At 44.5% G+C, this 15,127-nt stretch overlaps 1 protein-coding gene across 3 annotated transcripts in view; it reads right to left on the reverse strand.

Annotated features, from left to right (window-relative positions):
- Positions 1-3,781: 3,781 nt before the first annotated feature.
- The window catches only part of TRAF3IP1 (TRAF3 interacting protein 1), a 44,033-nt gene continuing 32,687 nt past the window's right edge, over positions 3,782-15,127 (reverse strand). For 2 of the 3 annotated variants that reach the window (XM_068686172.1, XM_068686171.1), the window contains 2 exons: positions 6,752-6,975; positions 3,782-4,192 (listed from right to left, as the gene is read on the reverse strand). In XM_068686172.1, the coding sequence (XP_068542273.1) occupies positions 4,027-4,192; positions 6,752-6,975 (390 nt within the window). In that variant the 3' untranslated portion in view covers positions 3,782-4,026. Of the gene's footprint in view, positions 4,193-6,751; positions 6,976-15,127 lie in introns of those variants that run through there. The other variant, XR_011097729.1, reaches the window with a different exon arrangement.

A 15,127-nucleotide genomic window follows, 5' to 3' on the forward strand; every position in this document is an offset into this window, starting at 1 on the left:
CAGCAAGAGCTGCTTGTTTGCAAACCTGTTAATTCCACACCTGCATATATTCAAGCAGGACAAAGTGCCATCAGGGCACAAACAAGACTGAGCTCTGCCCCTGAGCAAGCTGGCTGAAGCAGAAAAGCTCTCTCCATGTGGAAGATACCAGTGGGGCCTGAGAATTTTGGGGATAAGGGTCACAGAGAGCCTGCTACCCAGAGCATCTACCTTCATGATGGGTGAAAAACCCTGTAGATAGCCCCCACTACATAGGAAGAGACCTGATCTGATAGCTAAGGTGCAGGATTTAAGACTCAAGGACTCCTAACTTACGGGTAGGTGAGGCAAATCGCAAAAGTCAGACACCAATGACCCCACCTGCAGCTCAAGCCCCCAGCACCAGCAGGACATGGGGCAGTGGGAGCAGGGCCAGAGGAGGCCACAAGGATGGGCAGAGGCTGGAGCACCTCTCCTACAGAGCCAGGCTGAGGGAGCTGGGGGGTCAGCATGGGGAGGAGAAGGCTCTGGGGAGGCCTTGTAGTGGCCTTGCAATGCTTAAAGGGGATACAGGAGAGCTGGGGAGGGACCCATTGACACGGGGTGTGGTGACAGGACAACGGGTAGCAATTTTAAGGTAAAAGGGGGTAGATTTAGAGTAGGTTTGTGGCAGAAATTCTTCTCTGTGAGGGCAGTGAGGCCCTGTCCCGGCCTGCCCCGAGGAGCTGTGGGTGCCCCATCCCTGGCAGTGCCCAAGGCCAGGCTGGATGGGGCCTGCTCTGCTTGAGGGGTGGCACTGGGGGGGCTTTGAGGTCTCCTCCAAACCAAAGCTTTCCATGCTTCTGTGAACAGCTCTATCTCAGCTTTTTTTGCCCAATGCTACTGTTACAGACATGCAGAGAACTGGGCGTTTCTAGGGAGCCCTGTGTTGTTTTACCTCAGCCTGCCATGAGGTGAATTGAAGAATTTTCAATAAATATAGTGAATGTAGTAGGCCAGCATGTTTGGACTCAGGACTGTCACTAGTGACTCTGATGTTGAGGAGGGGACCTCCACCACCACAGCTTTACACCCTTGGGGTTTCAGGGTCCTTGCCTCAGCTCTGACTGACCCCATTTCACACCCCTCAGCCCTTCAGGCCCCACTTCCCCTGCACTGCTGAACACAGAGCTAATCCTCTTCCATTGCCACCCTAGGGAATGGCCTCTGATGCCCTCAGACGAAGGACATCCAGTGCCCACCTCAGCTGCAATCCCCCACCTCAGCTCGCCCAGTTTGTCCCCTCCTGGCCTCCTCTGTCCCCGAGTCCCACTGACCTGGGGAGGTCCCATCCCTCCAGACCCCCGGTGTCCCTTGCTGGCTAGCAGCTGCATTTCAGGGTCCTGCCAAGAGCTGTACCTTTTCAGCCGAGAAACACTCCCGGACCCTAGACCAGAGGGGTTGGCAGCCACCTCCCGACCTACACAAGAAGGAAGAATGTCAGGCACATCATGAAACACAAGGCCAGCTTCCCAGAACTGTCAGGCTCCATTAGCCCTAAAGAGGGCTGACAACGAAAGGGTTTTAAACCCCAAACCACTGCTCTAAGCGAGCTCTCCCTTGCTAACGAACCACCCACAAGCTGAAACGCAGGCTCAAGGCACAGGCACGGCGACGGGCGCAAGAGCCACAGGCAGACACGCAGACACAGCCGCTGCTCTGTCCGCTCCCCCAGAGGCTCTTTTCCCCTTCACGAGGCACAGATGTTTATTTGCTTTTCGCAGAGCTGCATCCTCAGCCTGCCTTTATAACTGGAACAGGGCTCAGCTCATCAGCACTAGCTTCGTTCCACCGTACTGGAAAACAGATCTAGACAAAGAGCAAGCGACGACTGAAGGAGAGGAGAAGTGTAATTAAGCCCTAACACTGAGGGATTCTTGTTTGAAGTGATATCTGATGCAGAAAGCAAGCAGCTGTCTAGGGACACATGCCAATGCATTATTACTGCTTATTATCTCTGCCAGCCAGGGGCTGGGATCCTCTCTGACAACAGCCCACGGAGAACAAAAAGGTGTCTCTGGTCCAGACAGCTTCTTCCTCCCTCCCTTTCTCTTGCCTCGTGAATTTTATGCTTATAGTCCCCACAGGGAATGTATCTGGGCTGACGGTGAGGCTGGGCAGGATTCCCACCTCCCTCTTCGTTAAGGGAAAATGCCTGCATAAAGATGCCAGGAGCCATCCCTAAGGTCTCCCAAGAGATGTGGCAAGCAAGGAACCGTATCAGTGCCTCCCACCCCATATTCACATGGGCGCTAGGCTTTCCATCCCATTCCAGGGGACAGTCATGTCTAATACAAGGGCAGATGAGTGCAAGGCTCACACCACCACACAAAGGGCATGCAGCATCCTTCAGAAGGGGGAGACAAGGAGAGCAGGCCTGGAGATGGGAACTTCATGAAATGCAGCGACTAAAGGAAAGGAAAAGTCATGATTTAAACCCTGCTTGACCCAGAGAAGAGCTGAAATCACTTTGTGTCCCTGAAGAACATCTGAAACACCCCGTTAACAGGTAAAAACAGGTCTCCTTTTCTCTCTTCTTTCACAAACCCCTGCTTCCTCTCCACCCCCACCAAAATGCTGTGCAGCAAAGCATCCTGCCCTTACGGTGACCAAAGCTAGAATGCAACTCCTAGATACTATGTACTGTTCATTCCTTTGAGCTCAGAAAACGAATCACTTTACACCAACAAAATATTGAATATCTGTCACACTCCCAAGTTCTAAGGTGAACTACCTTTAGGCCTAACCCTAGATCATTACACACCAAAGAAAAATAAAAGAAGTATCTTCCCCACTTATTCATTATAACAAACACACAACCCCCTTTAAAACGTCCACATTTGCATGTTAAATACTCACGCTATCTGGTGATTATCCTTTTGGTAGATTTTTTTGAGGTCCGGATACCAGAGGAGGAAAAAGAAAAGGAAAGAAAAAAAAAAAAAAACAGAAACAGATTTGCCAACCAAAGAAGAAAGAAGAGAGGACACTGCCACTTCATAAATAATCCAAACAACATGGGAGTAGATGTACTCGCACGTTATAAAAATCTTGAGAGAATAGCCTTGCAGAGGACTAAAGCCTCCTGTGCTCAGTGCAGTGTCATATAGTTGTGTCTATGCTAACACGCTTTGCAGATTTAGTAAAGCTGGACTCTAACGTGCAGTACACTCAAGAGGTCATTAAGAAAACAGTACAGACATCTGCAGCTAACTAAAAAAATCAGTGGAATTATTCACATACAAAAAGTTACGGGAACATGCATTTGGGAGGAAACAGGTACTTAAATTAATCCTTTCCAAATGAACATATGCAATAAAAATGGAATTAACACCTGTGCAGATAAAATACTTCTGCTCCCTTACATGGTGATGCTTGTATTGCATTTTCAGTCCTTCCTAATAAGACTCCCGATAGCTCTGAAAACATGACATCATCTCTGTAATGATGCAGAGAACTGCAAGTTACACAAGGCTTTGCTTCTTGATCTTGGGGGACTTTTTATAGCTAACTTTGCAAGAGCTGTAAATGATGAACGGGATTCAGGAACATTCTGACCTGCAGAAATTTGGAACATTTTTCTTTAAAAAGGGGCAAAAAAAGCATCTCGTGCCCATTTTTCACAGCCACGCGTCCAAAAGTAACCTCAGTGGATACAAAGAGAGGAAGGGGATGCACGGAGAACTGGCTCAGAAACTTTGCTCAACAGCTCACAGAGGGAAAGAGGGTGGTGAAGACCTGTTAAGTAATAGCAGTACACATCTAAATAAACAAGTTATTTTAATAACTCTGCAACTTGAGCATTCAAGCGAATATAATTTTATCCTGGATAATATCAACATCTGAAGATCAGTGTAATAATGGGATTTTATATAATTTTTAGGCTTCTGGTCCATAACAATTTTACATCTAAACAGGGCATATCTTGACTTTTCTCCACTATTTTGTTTTTTATTTGGTACAAATGTCAGTCAGTCCCAAGGTTTTTCTTTGTTTGTTTCTCCTTCTTCACCTTCTTGAAGACAAGTTTATGCTGAGAACCATCCTATGGATTTTTTCCTCGTTTTTTAAAATATTAGCTTTTACAGCACAGATCTTGTCTTGCTGGTCTTTAATCAACTGTTCCAGTTCAGCCAGTTCAGCTTTTAGTGGTTCTACAGCACTGTCTGTGATGCTGAAAGAGACACAAAGAGCATAATGTTATTGGAAACATTACGCTGCTTCAGGTTACTTAAGCCTCTAAGAACGTACATTCAATACTTGAAAACTTGCAAAGAATTTCAGTTGTGCCCACCCTTCCTGAACGAAAGTTCAGAATAAGAAGCACAAAGGCAAAGCTAACAACGTGGACAGAGAAGAATATTGTTCAGGAAAGATCACCCGCAATTCAAAGTGAACAGTATCGTCTTGGTAATGTAGCTTTTCTGCTAAAATCTCCGTGCTTTGCAGTTATTTCACCCCACCTTACACGTGTGTCAAGCACTGCTTTCACTTTACCCAGCCAAGAACTGCAACTGCCTGGCCCAGGGACAAAGCAACCTGACTCTGCAGGGCAGAACAAAGCAGGAACACCCACCTTTTACTGGGGCCCGTTTGTTACCATGGTGGACGTGGTGACAGCCAGCCCTCCGGGCCTCGCCGCAAGAGTTTAAAGGAGAGAAGCACATTGCAGAGCAAGAAATTCAACTGCTGTGGGGGTTGCTGGCCTGCTACCTGCTATTTCCTACAAGAAACCAACAGGCCAGCAGCAAGACACCAGTGGCTGCCAGCAGAACCAAGTGACAGCAGGTAGACATCTGATGAGAGGCGAGGTACATGAAAACTGACCCATCGCTAGCTGCTGACAAGGGCAGGCAATCCTACACTAATAGGAAATTTAATAAAAGGGAATTATATGTTAATAAACCACAAGCACAATGGCAAATCTTAAGCGAATGGGGCTGTTTGGCTTTAAAAGCAACGTGCCCCTCTCTGTGATGCGTAGCTGATGTACAGGAATGCTTAACAGCTCAGGAATCAATGGACCGAACCAGCCCGCTGTCATTCTGAATTACCCAGTCACTTTAAGGACTCATTAGCTAAAGTCTGCATCTCATAATCATTTAGTTTTCTCCTCCGTTCTACGCCATCAGCATAAATCACAGAAAAAAATCACTAGAAATTGTACTACCATTCCCCCAGTGGAATCCTTCAATTGTCTTTCACAGAAGCAAAAACAAAAAAAAAAAACAAAAAAAAAACAAAGACACGCATCCAAATTCCACTACATATGGGAAGCATTGACTTCTTCATGTCTGATACTGGGTAATTCTTCACGAAGAATTTGACATGCCATAGCACGACGCTGATCTGATTAGGATCTAATACTGATCTTCATGAAGTGCTGCAATTTGCTGCGGCAGTCCTAGCTCATGAAAGAGAACTGAGTGGTTCTGCTGAAGAGATGCTAACTTGCACGAAACAGCTGTCCATCATAAAGTTTGGGTCAACATCAACCTGCAAACAAAGTCAAGGGGCCAGTTCTTTCCTCCTCTCCTTTGGCATTGATATGAAGGTGACAGCTTTGTCTGAGGTACAATCTGCCAGGGAACTTAACGGGCAGAAAAAGCCAGTTAAGCACACCTGGAAACTACGCTGGGAAACCAGCTGAAGCATAGATCACTTGTTTGGCCACAGTGGACCCACCGAGTGAGCACGTGCTTGGAGAATGGTGCGAGACTTGCTCCCTATCCCTAGCTCTGGTTTGAGCTGTCTGGCAAAGGGGGGTGGGCCAATGCCTCAGTTTCTCCAACAGAAAAATAAAGTCAAATGCCATTTCCTTTCTCTTTGCAGAGGTGGTGCATTCCGAGGCCAACCACAGTTTAAAACTCTGCCAAGGTTCCTGGATAGAAGGTGCTATGTAAGTGCAAGGAATTAACATCATTACACTTTATATGTGAACCAAAGCCCTAATTCCCACCCCAGCCCGTGGACTAAGCCAGCAGCTATAAAACTTCCAACATTTAACACATTGCTACTTACCAAGATGGGGCTTAGCTAAGAATACCACTCAGAAGCATACTTGCTTCTACAGGAATTAAGCATATCGATTCAGGGAAGAGCAAATTTATCTAGTCTCATTATGAATCCAAGAAGATAAAATTGATCATAAATACTTAAGATCATTTTTAAGATCAGAGGACACAGTTGGCATGGTAGTTCTGTTTCCAAGGAGAATAAAAAGATGTATCGGTCAGGCAAGTGAGGCCAAGAAACTCTTTCTAGGCTTGACCTCCTTGACTCTATCAGGCATGCCACCTTTCCTCTCCTTGCTTTCTGATGTTGTTTTTAGACCATACACAGACGATCACCACTGTTATTACCACCACTGCAGAATACAGTCTTTGATGGCACACAGAAAGCTGTTTGTGATTTGGGAATCTCATGCTTGTCCCAGTTCACAACCCAGTTTGCTCCTTAAATATTCGTGAAGGAAAAAAAAGCAAAACATTAAGCCCTCTCATCTCACATAAATGTCTGCATCTCTGCTGTCATGTACATCGTGTGAAATTGAGCTGAAAAGACCTTCAGACTTTAACACTTCAAAAACCAATTTGGACTGCAAAAAAAAATCCCCAAACCACAAAAGTGACTGATGACAAATTCACTTTTAAGAGCGAGTAAAACTCTCCCTTCTCCTAGAAACAGAAATCTGTCTTGAGAGATAAATCAAACTTTCCCTGACCACACTGACCTTTGCTCTTTCTGCAGAGCTTCTGCATGCTGTCTGTTCTCATGCCGCCACATCTGCAGCTCGTTCTTCATGGCATCCATGTCCTCCTGAATGTAATTCATGATCCTGCCAAGTGTGAGGGCACTCCGGCACAGTGTCTGAATAGAGACCTGAAACTTCTCGATTTCTTTGGCTACCAGGTCTCTTTCTTTCTTCCTAGCTGCTTCTGATACAAGAGGCTTCTCCTAACAAAGAGGAATGAATAAGGAAGAAAGCATCAAAATTAGGAAAAACTTTTGTTGTACATGAAGTATCGAATGATGAAGGCTTTAGAGACTGCTAACTGAAGTATCTGGAGAAATTTTTATGACAGTTTGCAATGAAAGGGAAGAAATGAAGCAATAGTCTAGAAACAGATGAGCAGAAAGTCTACCACATCCAAGTCTCACTGCTAGGGAGAGCTGCTACAAAACTCTGCAATAACATCAGCAATATTAAATTGCTTTCGGGTCAGAAAGCACACAACATTAAAATTAGTGTTTGATCCCATAAATGACCTCACTGATGTTCTTGACATGATCTTTCCCAGAGCAGTGGGGGGGAGGTGTTGGGGGAGACCACCTCATTCGGTCATGTTTGACTGAATACCTTCAGCTCAACGTATTTCGATGTTAAAAGGCAAGCTTCTGGGGCTTTCTGCAGCATCATTACACAGAATCTCTCAACACATGCGTAATGCTGAACAACACGTTTGCTAGAGATCTGCTGCTGCCACTGGCTGCCAGCAAGTTCTCTCTGTAAATCACACATCCATCCTTCTGTCTGTCCATCCATCCTTGCCCTTCACACTGGGGGTCTGCCCAGCACAAGGGCTTCGTGGATTGATGTTCACTCAATACTACTGCAAGTCACAACCACACCAAAAAAAAGGTCACATTCATCTCCAGAGGACAGTGATCATGACTTCTGAGGGGCAGTATTTTGGGAGAAGCAGAAGCGTCCCTGCTTATGATGACAGGGTACCGCACCACAAACATTCACTGGACCTGCTCAAGGCACTGTTTTGGGAGCTGCATTGGATGCTCAAGACTACAGCCACCTTGCAGCACATGGTTTAGTTCTCCAAATCGCTCCCTTCAAGATGCTTCTCTCTTTCCACCGGCTGTATCTGCAGTTTCAGCTCCTAATGCTGGTCCCAATAATAGCACCGCCTGCTGCACAGCTGAAATAGGTGGTGGTTATTCCCTTCCTTGTAGTTCTGTTAACAGTGTTTGTAAAGTCATGCCAGCTGCAGATGTGGCCTCAATAAACTGCACTACTCAAAAATAATTTGGTCTTGTGCACGCTTCCCTCGTGAGCAGCCAGCAGACTCTCTGTGGTCAGTCTCTGAAGCCTCACGGCAAGTTAAATACAGGGAAAGCACATGCTAAAATGGCAGTCACAAAGAGAAAAATGATGTCCTAAAAAGAGCAAAATGATGCCACATTACAAACACTTTGTCATTACGAACATTTTATTCCAGGAAAGCCCTCCCTGAAAACAACAATCACCATGGAAGAAAAGTCCATGGTTTTTCACCCCACAAGAAAAACAGCCAAATTTCTCTTCCTATCCCAGAGCCCTAAATGTCTAAATTCCCAAGCCGAGTTTTTCTTTAAGACACGCAAGGCTTTAAGCAAAGTTTATTTAAAGTAATTTCAGTCATTTAATGCATGCCGGAAAACGAGAAAGGTCTTTCTTTACCACCCCAACCACAGGATCAACCCATTACGAAGCAGAGTTCCTCGCGGCTATATAAACACCGGGGTGGCAGCGTGCTGCTCCCTTGCAGGGACACGATATCTACCACACTGTCCCCTCCTGCCCTCCTACCCAATTGGCCTGCCTTCCTGTGCGAGCTGGGGGCTGTTTGTTCAGCTGTGTTTGGAGGCAGCAGGGACTACTGCCAAGCACATTTCAGCAGCCCTTGGCTTGCTGATGAACTCAGATATATATTTTAGAAAAATACTTCTAAAGATTTGAAGGCTGAGATTTACTTACGTCTGATGCTTGTGTTTTACCACACACACGGCGCACAAAAACTGTGGGACTTCTGAGCTGACTGTGATTTTATAACGTTAAAGTTGTTTAATTAGCAACTGGGCTGAAGTGACAAATGCTGCTGAACTCGTGACCTGCGCTTCCTAAGTCAATTCATGAGTGCTGGCTAAACTGTTAAAAACAACACTCATCTTAATTCCTTCTCACTCGACCTGTGCCTCTCTCACAGAAGCAGGTGTTTCATTACGCTACATCACATAAAACACGTTATTCAGATACTTTCCGGAGGCATCCATGTGTTTGCTCTCCTTTACGACGCAAAGATGAAAGCGCTGCTTTTTGACCCATTTCATCCCCCAGGAGCTGGTGAGCACCCACGTTCAGAGCACAGCTTCTTAGGGTCGAGAAGATATTCTCCCCTGGGTCTCCTCCTCGGCAAACCTCGGAGAACCACGGCCAGTGGCATCCCCACTGACTTCATCACGTTGTGCTCCACCAAGGCCATCTACAAGGCTTAATCCATGGTACCAGAGTTTCCGCGTGTAACTGGGAGGTTAACTATAAGCAAAATCACCTTCAGTCCAATAGTGGAGCAAGACTGTATCATAAACAATAGCTTCCCAGGAAAACAGTCCTGCTGCCTTGTTTTTCCTCAGAAGTTTTACCTCAGTACCAGGGAAGCTCATGGAGCAGATCCTCTTGGGAGTCATCATGCGGCACTTGAAGGGCAAGCAGGCGATCAGGCCCAGCCAGCATGGGTTTATGGAAGGCAGGTCCTGCTTGACGAACCTGATCTCCTTCTACGACAAAGTGACGCGCTGGGTGGACGAGGGAAAGGCTGTGGATGTGGTCTACCTTGACTTCAGCAAGGCTTTTGACACCGTCTCCCACAGCATTCTCCTCAAGAAACTGGCTGCTCTTGGCTTGGACTGGCGCACGCTTCGTTGGGTTAGAAACTGGCTGGATAGCCGGGCCCAAAGAGTTGTGGTGAATGGAGCCAAGTCCAGTTGGAGGCCAGTCACTAGTGGCGTCCCCCAGGGCTCGGTGCTGGGGCCGGTCCTCTTTAACATCTTCATCAATGATCTGGATGACGGCATCGAGTGCACCCTCAGTAAGTTTGCAGATGACACCAAGTTAGGTGCGTGTGTCGATCTGCTCGAGGGTAGGAAGGCTCTGCAGGAGGATCTGGATAGGCTGCACCGATGGGCTGAGGTCAACTGTATGAAGTTCAATAAGGCCAAGTGCCGGGTCCTGCACCTGGGGCGCAATAACCCCAAGCAGAACTACAGGCTGGGAGAGGAATGGTTGGAGAGCTGCCAGGCAGAGAAGGACCTGGGAGTGATGGTGGACAGTCGGCTGAGTATGAGCCAGCAGTGTGCTCTGGTGGCCAAGAAGGCCAACGGCATCCTGGCTTGTATCAGAAACACTGTGACCAGCAGGGCTAGGGAGGTGATCGTCCCCCTGTACTCGGCTCTGGTGAGGCCGCACCTCGAGTACTGTGTTCAGTTTTGGGCCCCTCGCTACAAGAAGGACATCGAGGTGCTTGAGCGGGTCCAAAGAAGGGCGACGAAGCTGGTGAGGGGCCTGGAGAGCAAGTCCTACGAGGAGCGGCTGAAGGAGCTGGGCTTGTTCAGCCTAGAGAAGAGGAGGCTCAGGGGTGACCTTATTGCTCTGTATAAGTACATTAAAGGAGGCTGTAGCGGGGTGGGGGTTGGCCTGTTCTCCCATGTGCCTGGTGACAGGACGAGGGGGAATGGGCTAAAGTTACGCCAGGGGAGTTTTAGGTTAGATGTTAGGAAGAATTTCTTTACTGAAAGGGTTGTGAGGCATTGGAACGGGCTGCCCAGGGAGGTGGTGGAGTCACCATCCCTGGAAGTCTTCAAAAGACGTTTAGATGTAGAGCTTAGGGATATGGTTTAGTGGGGACTGTTAGTTTTAGGTCAGAGGTTGGACTCGATGATCTTGGAGGTCTCTTCCAACCTAGAAAATTCTGTGATTCTGTGATTCTGTGAAGTGCACCAAACCCTCACCACTTTCCTCTGCCTGCATTGTAAAAATCCATAACCAGGAGGTAAGGAATTTGGTTCAAATACAATTATCTCAAAAGCAAAAAGACTCAATCAGTCCATTATCCAAGGACACATCTGTGTGCGTGTGTGTGTTAAAAATGAAGCATTATTCTTCATGTTTTATTTTCGGAGTTCAATATTTTACATTTTTCTAGAGCTGCATGACCTCCCTGATGCCTACACACTCCAAGCAGCCACAACTCTCAACTCCAGCAAACGTGGTATGAAAATGAAAAATAAAAAATGAACAAAGATCCCACAATTTAGTAAATGAGCAAAGCAGAATTGTATAATTTTAAAGCATGGATCCAGCTAACAATTTGAAATATTCCATATTAAAATACACAGCTGTGCTCAAAAAGCTCAAGTGGAAATAAAACAGAGTGGAATATTTTCTATTAATCACAAAGATGCCCTTAAAGTATGTTAGAAAATACTAAAAAATAATTTTAGTGTCCCTGTAACTTCAGGACATTTTATGTAGCTCAATTCTTCAAAGCTAACATAAAAAGCACAAAATATCATCCTATCTAAAGTAATTTCGAGTAATGAAATATAAAAACATTATAAATCTATTAAATATTCTACAGACTTTAAAATGTCCATCAACAGGGTTGTTAGAAGCTCAGTGTCTTCGAAACACGAAACTGCACAATTTAAGTGGTGTAAGAGCATAAGAGCTTTTTAACGTATCCTTTAAAAGAGGAGCACTTAAATTTCAAGCTCCCAAGACAGATTTCCCAACACCTGAAGGCACAGTCCCTCCTCGAGTTAAAAAATAACAATCAATCCTTTCTTTCTTTCTGCTCAGACTTCTACTCCAAGATGCCACATTACACATCCTGCAGTCCACAGAAAGCTGAGCTCAGGGCGCAGAATTACCATCACGGAGAGGTACTCAAGCTTCACCAGCTATTGCTGATTATAAGCAACTAAGGGAAGAAAAAAAATACAACCACCAGACTGTCTGTTCTCGGTTTCACAGGTACAGCTATGGGTTAAAGCCTGCATGGGTCACTCTTAAATTACTAAGAATTATGGCAGATGGTTTATTACAACAAGCAACGTGGGTGGTAAGAGTCCTGAATGCCACCTTTGCTCATTCTGCACAAACATGTAACAGGATATATTCATTTTTAAGAAAAACGCCAGAATCAGAATTGTTCCAGTCTATTTAATTAGGTCATACACCTCAATGAACTCTCCTTTCACAAAAGCCCAAGAATCAATAAATTATCCCCATATAAAAGACTATATCACTTCTGTAGGCCCAACACGCTTCCTTTCCTTCATGTTTTTCATAAGGCACCAAGATAAATGTTTATTTTGGATTCCTGGGAAAAAGTCTGCCTTTCCCATTACCTCAATCCGAACAGAACACAACGTGGACTCAAATGCAGGGACCTCAGAAATTAAAAAGCAGAAATTTTCTTTTTAATCAATACAGGGGATATTATCAACAGGCTCCCAGAAACCACCAGAATTTACCTGTGTTTAGTTTACCCTCGCTAAAGCAATTAGTATAAATATTACAGCGTGCACAGCTCTATAAAAAGGATCATTCACAGGACATCCATTTCCAATATCCATACTGTTGAGGGCACTGGAAATGCCTAACGTCTACTGCGTTAAAGAGGTGGCATGATTTTTTTCCCCCCAGTATTTGAAAAGTTCATTTCTAGAAACAGGATTTGATTGCTTTTATATAGCTTCTCCTTTGTTTCCACGTTTAAAATTAACAGTTTTTAAATATGAAACAAATTAGAGCAAACATCCATCAAGCAGCTAATAGTTTCTACAGCCCCTTTTAACAATTGTGTTATGTCCCATTATGGAAACAGACCCAAGTAATCACAGTTTTATTGAGCAGTACCATTTCCCTCCCAGCTCTTTCTATGGCTAGGACAGGACAGAAACTTCATTTTGGACAAGTAATTTTGATACATTCGATGCAAAAACAACAACGTGGGCTTTTTTATTGTACAAAATATTTTCTGATCATAAAGGGTGTTTTCTTTTCCTGGTTTTTACAGAGTCTGCATTTTAAGCAGATTGTAACTATCCACTAGGGATCACCATAAGAAACTCTTTCACAGAAACAGAGGGGAAAACGGTAAATGTTAAATCACTTCAAATGAACAGGATGCTTTTTCTGCTTATGCCAGGTACTGAGTTCAGTAGCAGGCCAAGGCAGAGACATGATGTTCTTTGCTGCTAGACTCACCAGAGTTAGGCTGACCTCTTTCACACTTGGAAGACACCAAAAGACAAAAAAAAAAAAAAGGTTGCTCTTTTTAGGGCAGGGAGCTGGAGATTCCACGCACACACCCTTCAGTTCACATTTGACACCTCTAAAAAAGAGCTGGAATTTTCAGACGTGGGTAAACATCCCACCTCAGCCCCCTGAGCCAGCTTGCCTTCCTTCCCGGTAACTTTGTGCTGTGGAGAATAAAACCTCACGTATTTGGAGCAATGTTCAGCACGCTAAGCAGAATCCTGTGAGCCTGACCACACACACACACACCACGAGACAACTCTAGCAGTAATTAATGAGAGCAGATAGCATTAATTCAGCTGTAAGAGCATATTGGGTGCCAGTCCTGTCCCATTTTCCTTTTCTTCCTACACTGTTGAAACTGTGGGTCCACAACCTCCTTTTCTCTTGAAACAACAGCCTGTTTCCTGTCCAAAATTTGCAATCCTCACGCTCCTTGTGTAAACCAACTGCTTCCACACCAGTCTGTGCCCCAGGAGAATATCCTAGCCAGATCAGTTGATAAGCTTCTTGAAATACACGAAAATCACCTGCACGGTCTCCTACACCACACAATTACTACATCACTGATAGGCTGCATCCCTTCCTGGGGATGGAAACCACAACTGCCTCGCTGCACTTTTGTACATGCTTTCTGTTTAACATATCCATCTGCTGTCTCATGTTGTATTTATATTATATCCACAGGAGAGAACATTTGTGTTTTTGTGTGCAAAGGCCACAGCAAAGGAGCCATGACACCAGCAATATCACAAGAGTGACAAAAATCCCATTCCTGTGTTCGCAGTTTGTAACACACTTACTTGAGGGCCACATTTCTTTTCTGAGAGTTGTTACTAAGAAGCTGTGGTCTTCAAACGTGAGCCTCTTCAAGACACCTAACTGGTGGGACACACGAATACATATGGTTAACACGTCACACTGCTAATTGCATTGACTGGAGGGGACGCACAACGCTGCCCAGCTGATGGATTAATGTAAAAATCAATGTCCTGAAGAACTTTAAACAAACAGAATCAGCAACGATTCTGTTTGTTCTAAGCTTAGAAGTACCTACTTAATTTACAACATCTGTAATTAGGGTTAATATGGTCCAGGTGCTAAGCCATTTTAATATCACTTGTTCCTAGCACAAACCTCAAAGCTGCTTTTCTGAAGCCTACGAACTGCATTTGGTAGTGTAAAGATGGGAATTCCGTGATCCCACTTGCTTAAACTATTTAATAACCTGCCTATATTTTCCACACATCAAATAAATGAAGTGGAATACAAAAGGTACCATCTGTTTCTTTCTCTGTTTAACATAAGAGGATTACATTCTAAACAAATACATTTAGGAATTCTTTTTAGGAATTTGTTAAGCTGAACACAGCTAATCAAGGCAGCAAAAATCTTGTGTATTTCCAGAATGACCTCTTTGTTTGACCTGAAAATCGTGTATATTATTTTAAGTTTCTGCACATGCAAAATCTATGTGATGAAAGTCCCACTCTTTCTTTTTTTTTTCTTTTTTTCTTTTTTTCCTCCCTCTTCGTTTTCTTTATTAAAACTTCTTAAAAAGCAAACGTATGTTGGGGAAACTCAGCACAACGAAGGTTTCAGATGAATGTTTTTAACACAAATAAGTTCTCTTCTGCAATCAGCAGTTAGAAGCAAAGGGGTGGAACATGCCCATGAGTGCTACACTTTGATTAAGTATCAAGTCAGCAGCTTCACCTAATTTCTAATTGACTAATCCACAATAAATCAGGTAGATCCACTGATCAGTTGAATGTTGAATATTGGACTTTATAAAGCATCAGCCAAAGGATCCAGTGCTCAGAATACAGATATATCCTCTTCTCCCTTCATTTTCTCAACTTGCAGAAAAACAAGGTTTTAAAGACTAATGAATATAACTGGGAAAACATTTCATTTCTTTTATACGTGTTGAATAGTTTAAGAAAACCATGGAAGATAAACATTCTTACTGACAGACACGAGGATAACCTTCAGCTGTAATTTCCCAAAGCA

Source organism: Anas acuta, chromosome 6 (assembly GCF_963932015.1).
Source record: "Anas acuta chromosome 6, bAnaAcu1.1, whole genome shotgun sequence".
Classification (NCBI taxonomy): Eukaryota; Metazoa; Chordata; class Aves; order Anseriformes; family Anatidae; genus Anas; species Anas acuta.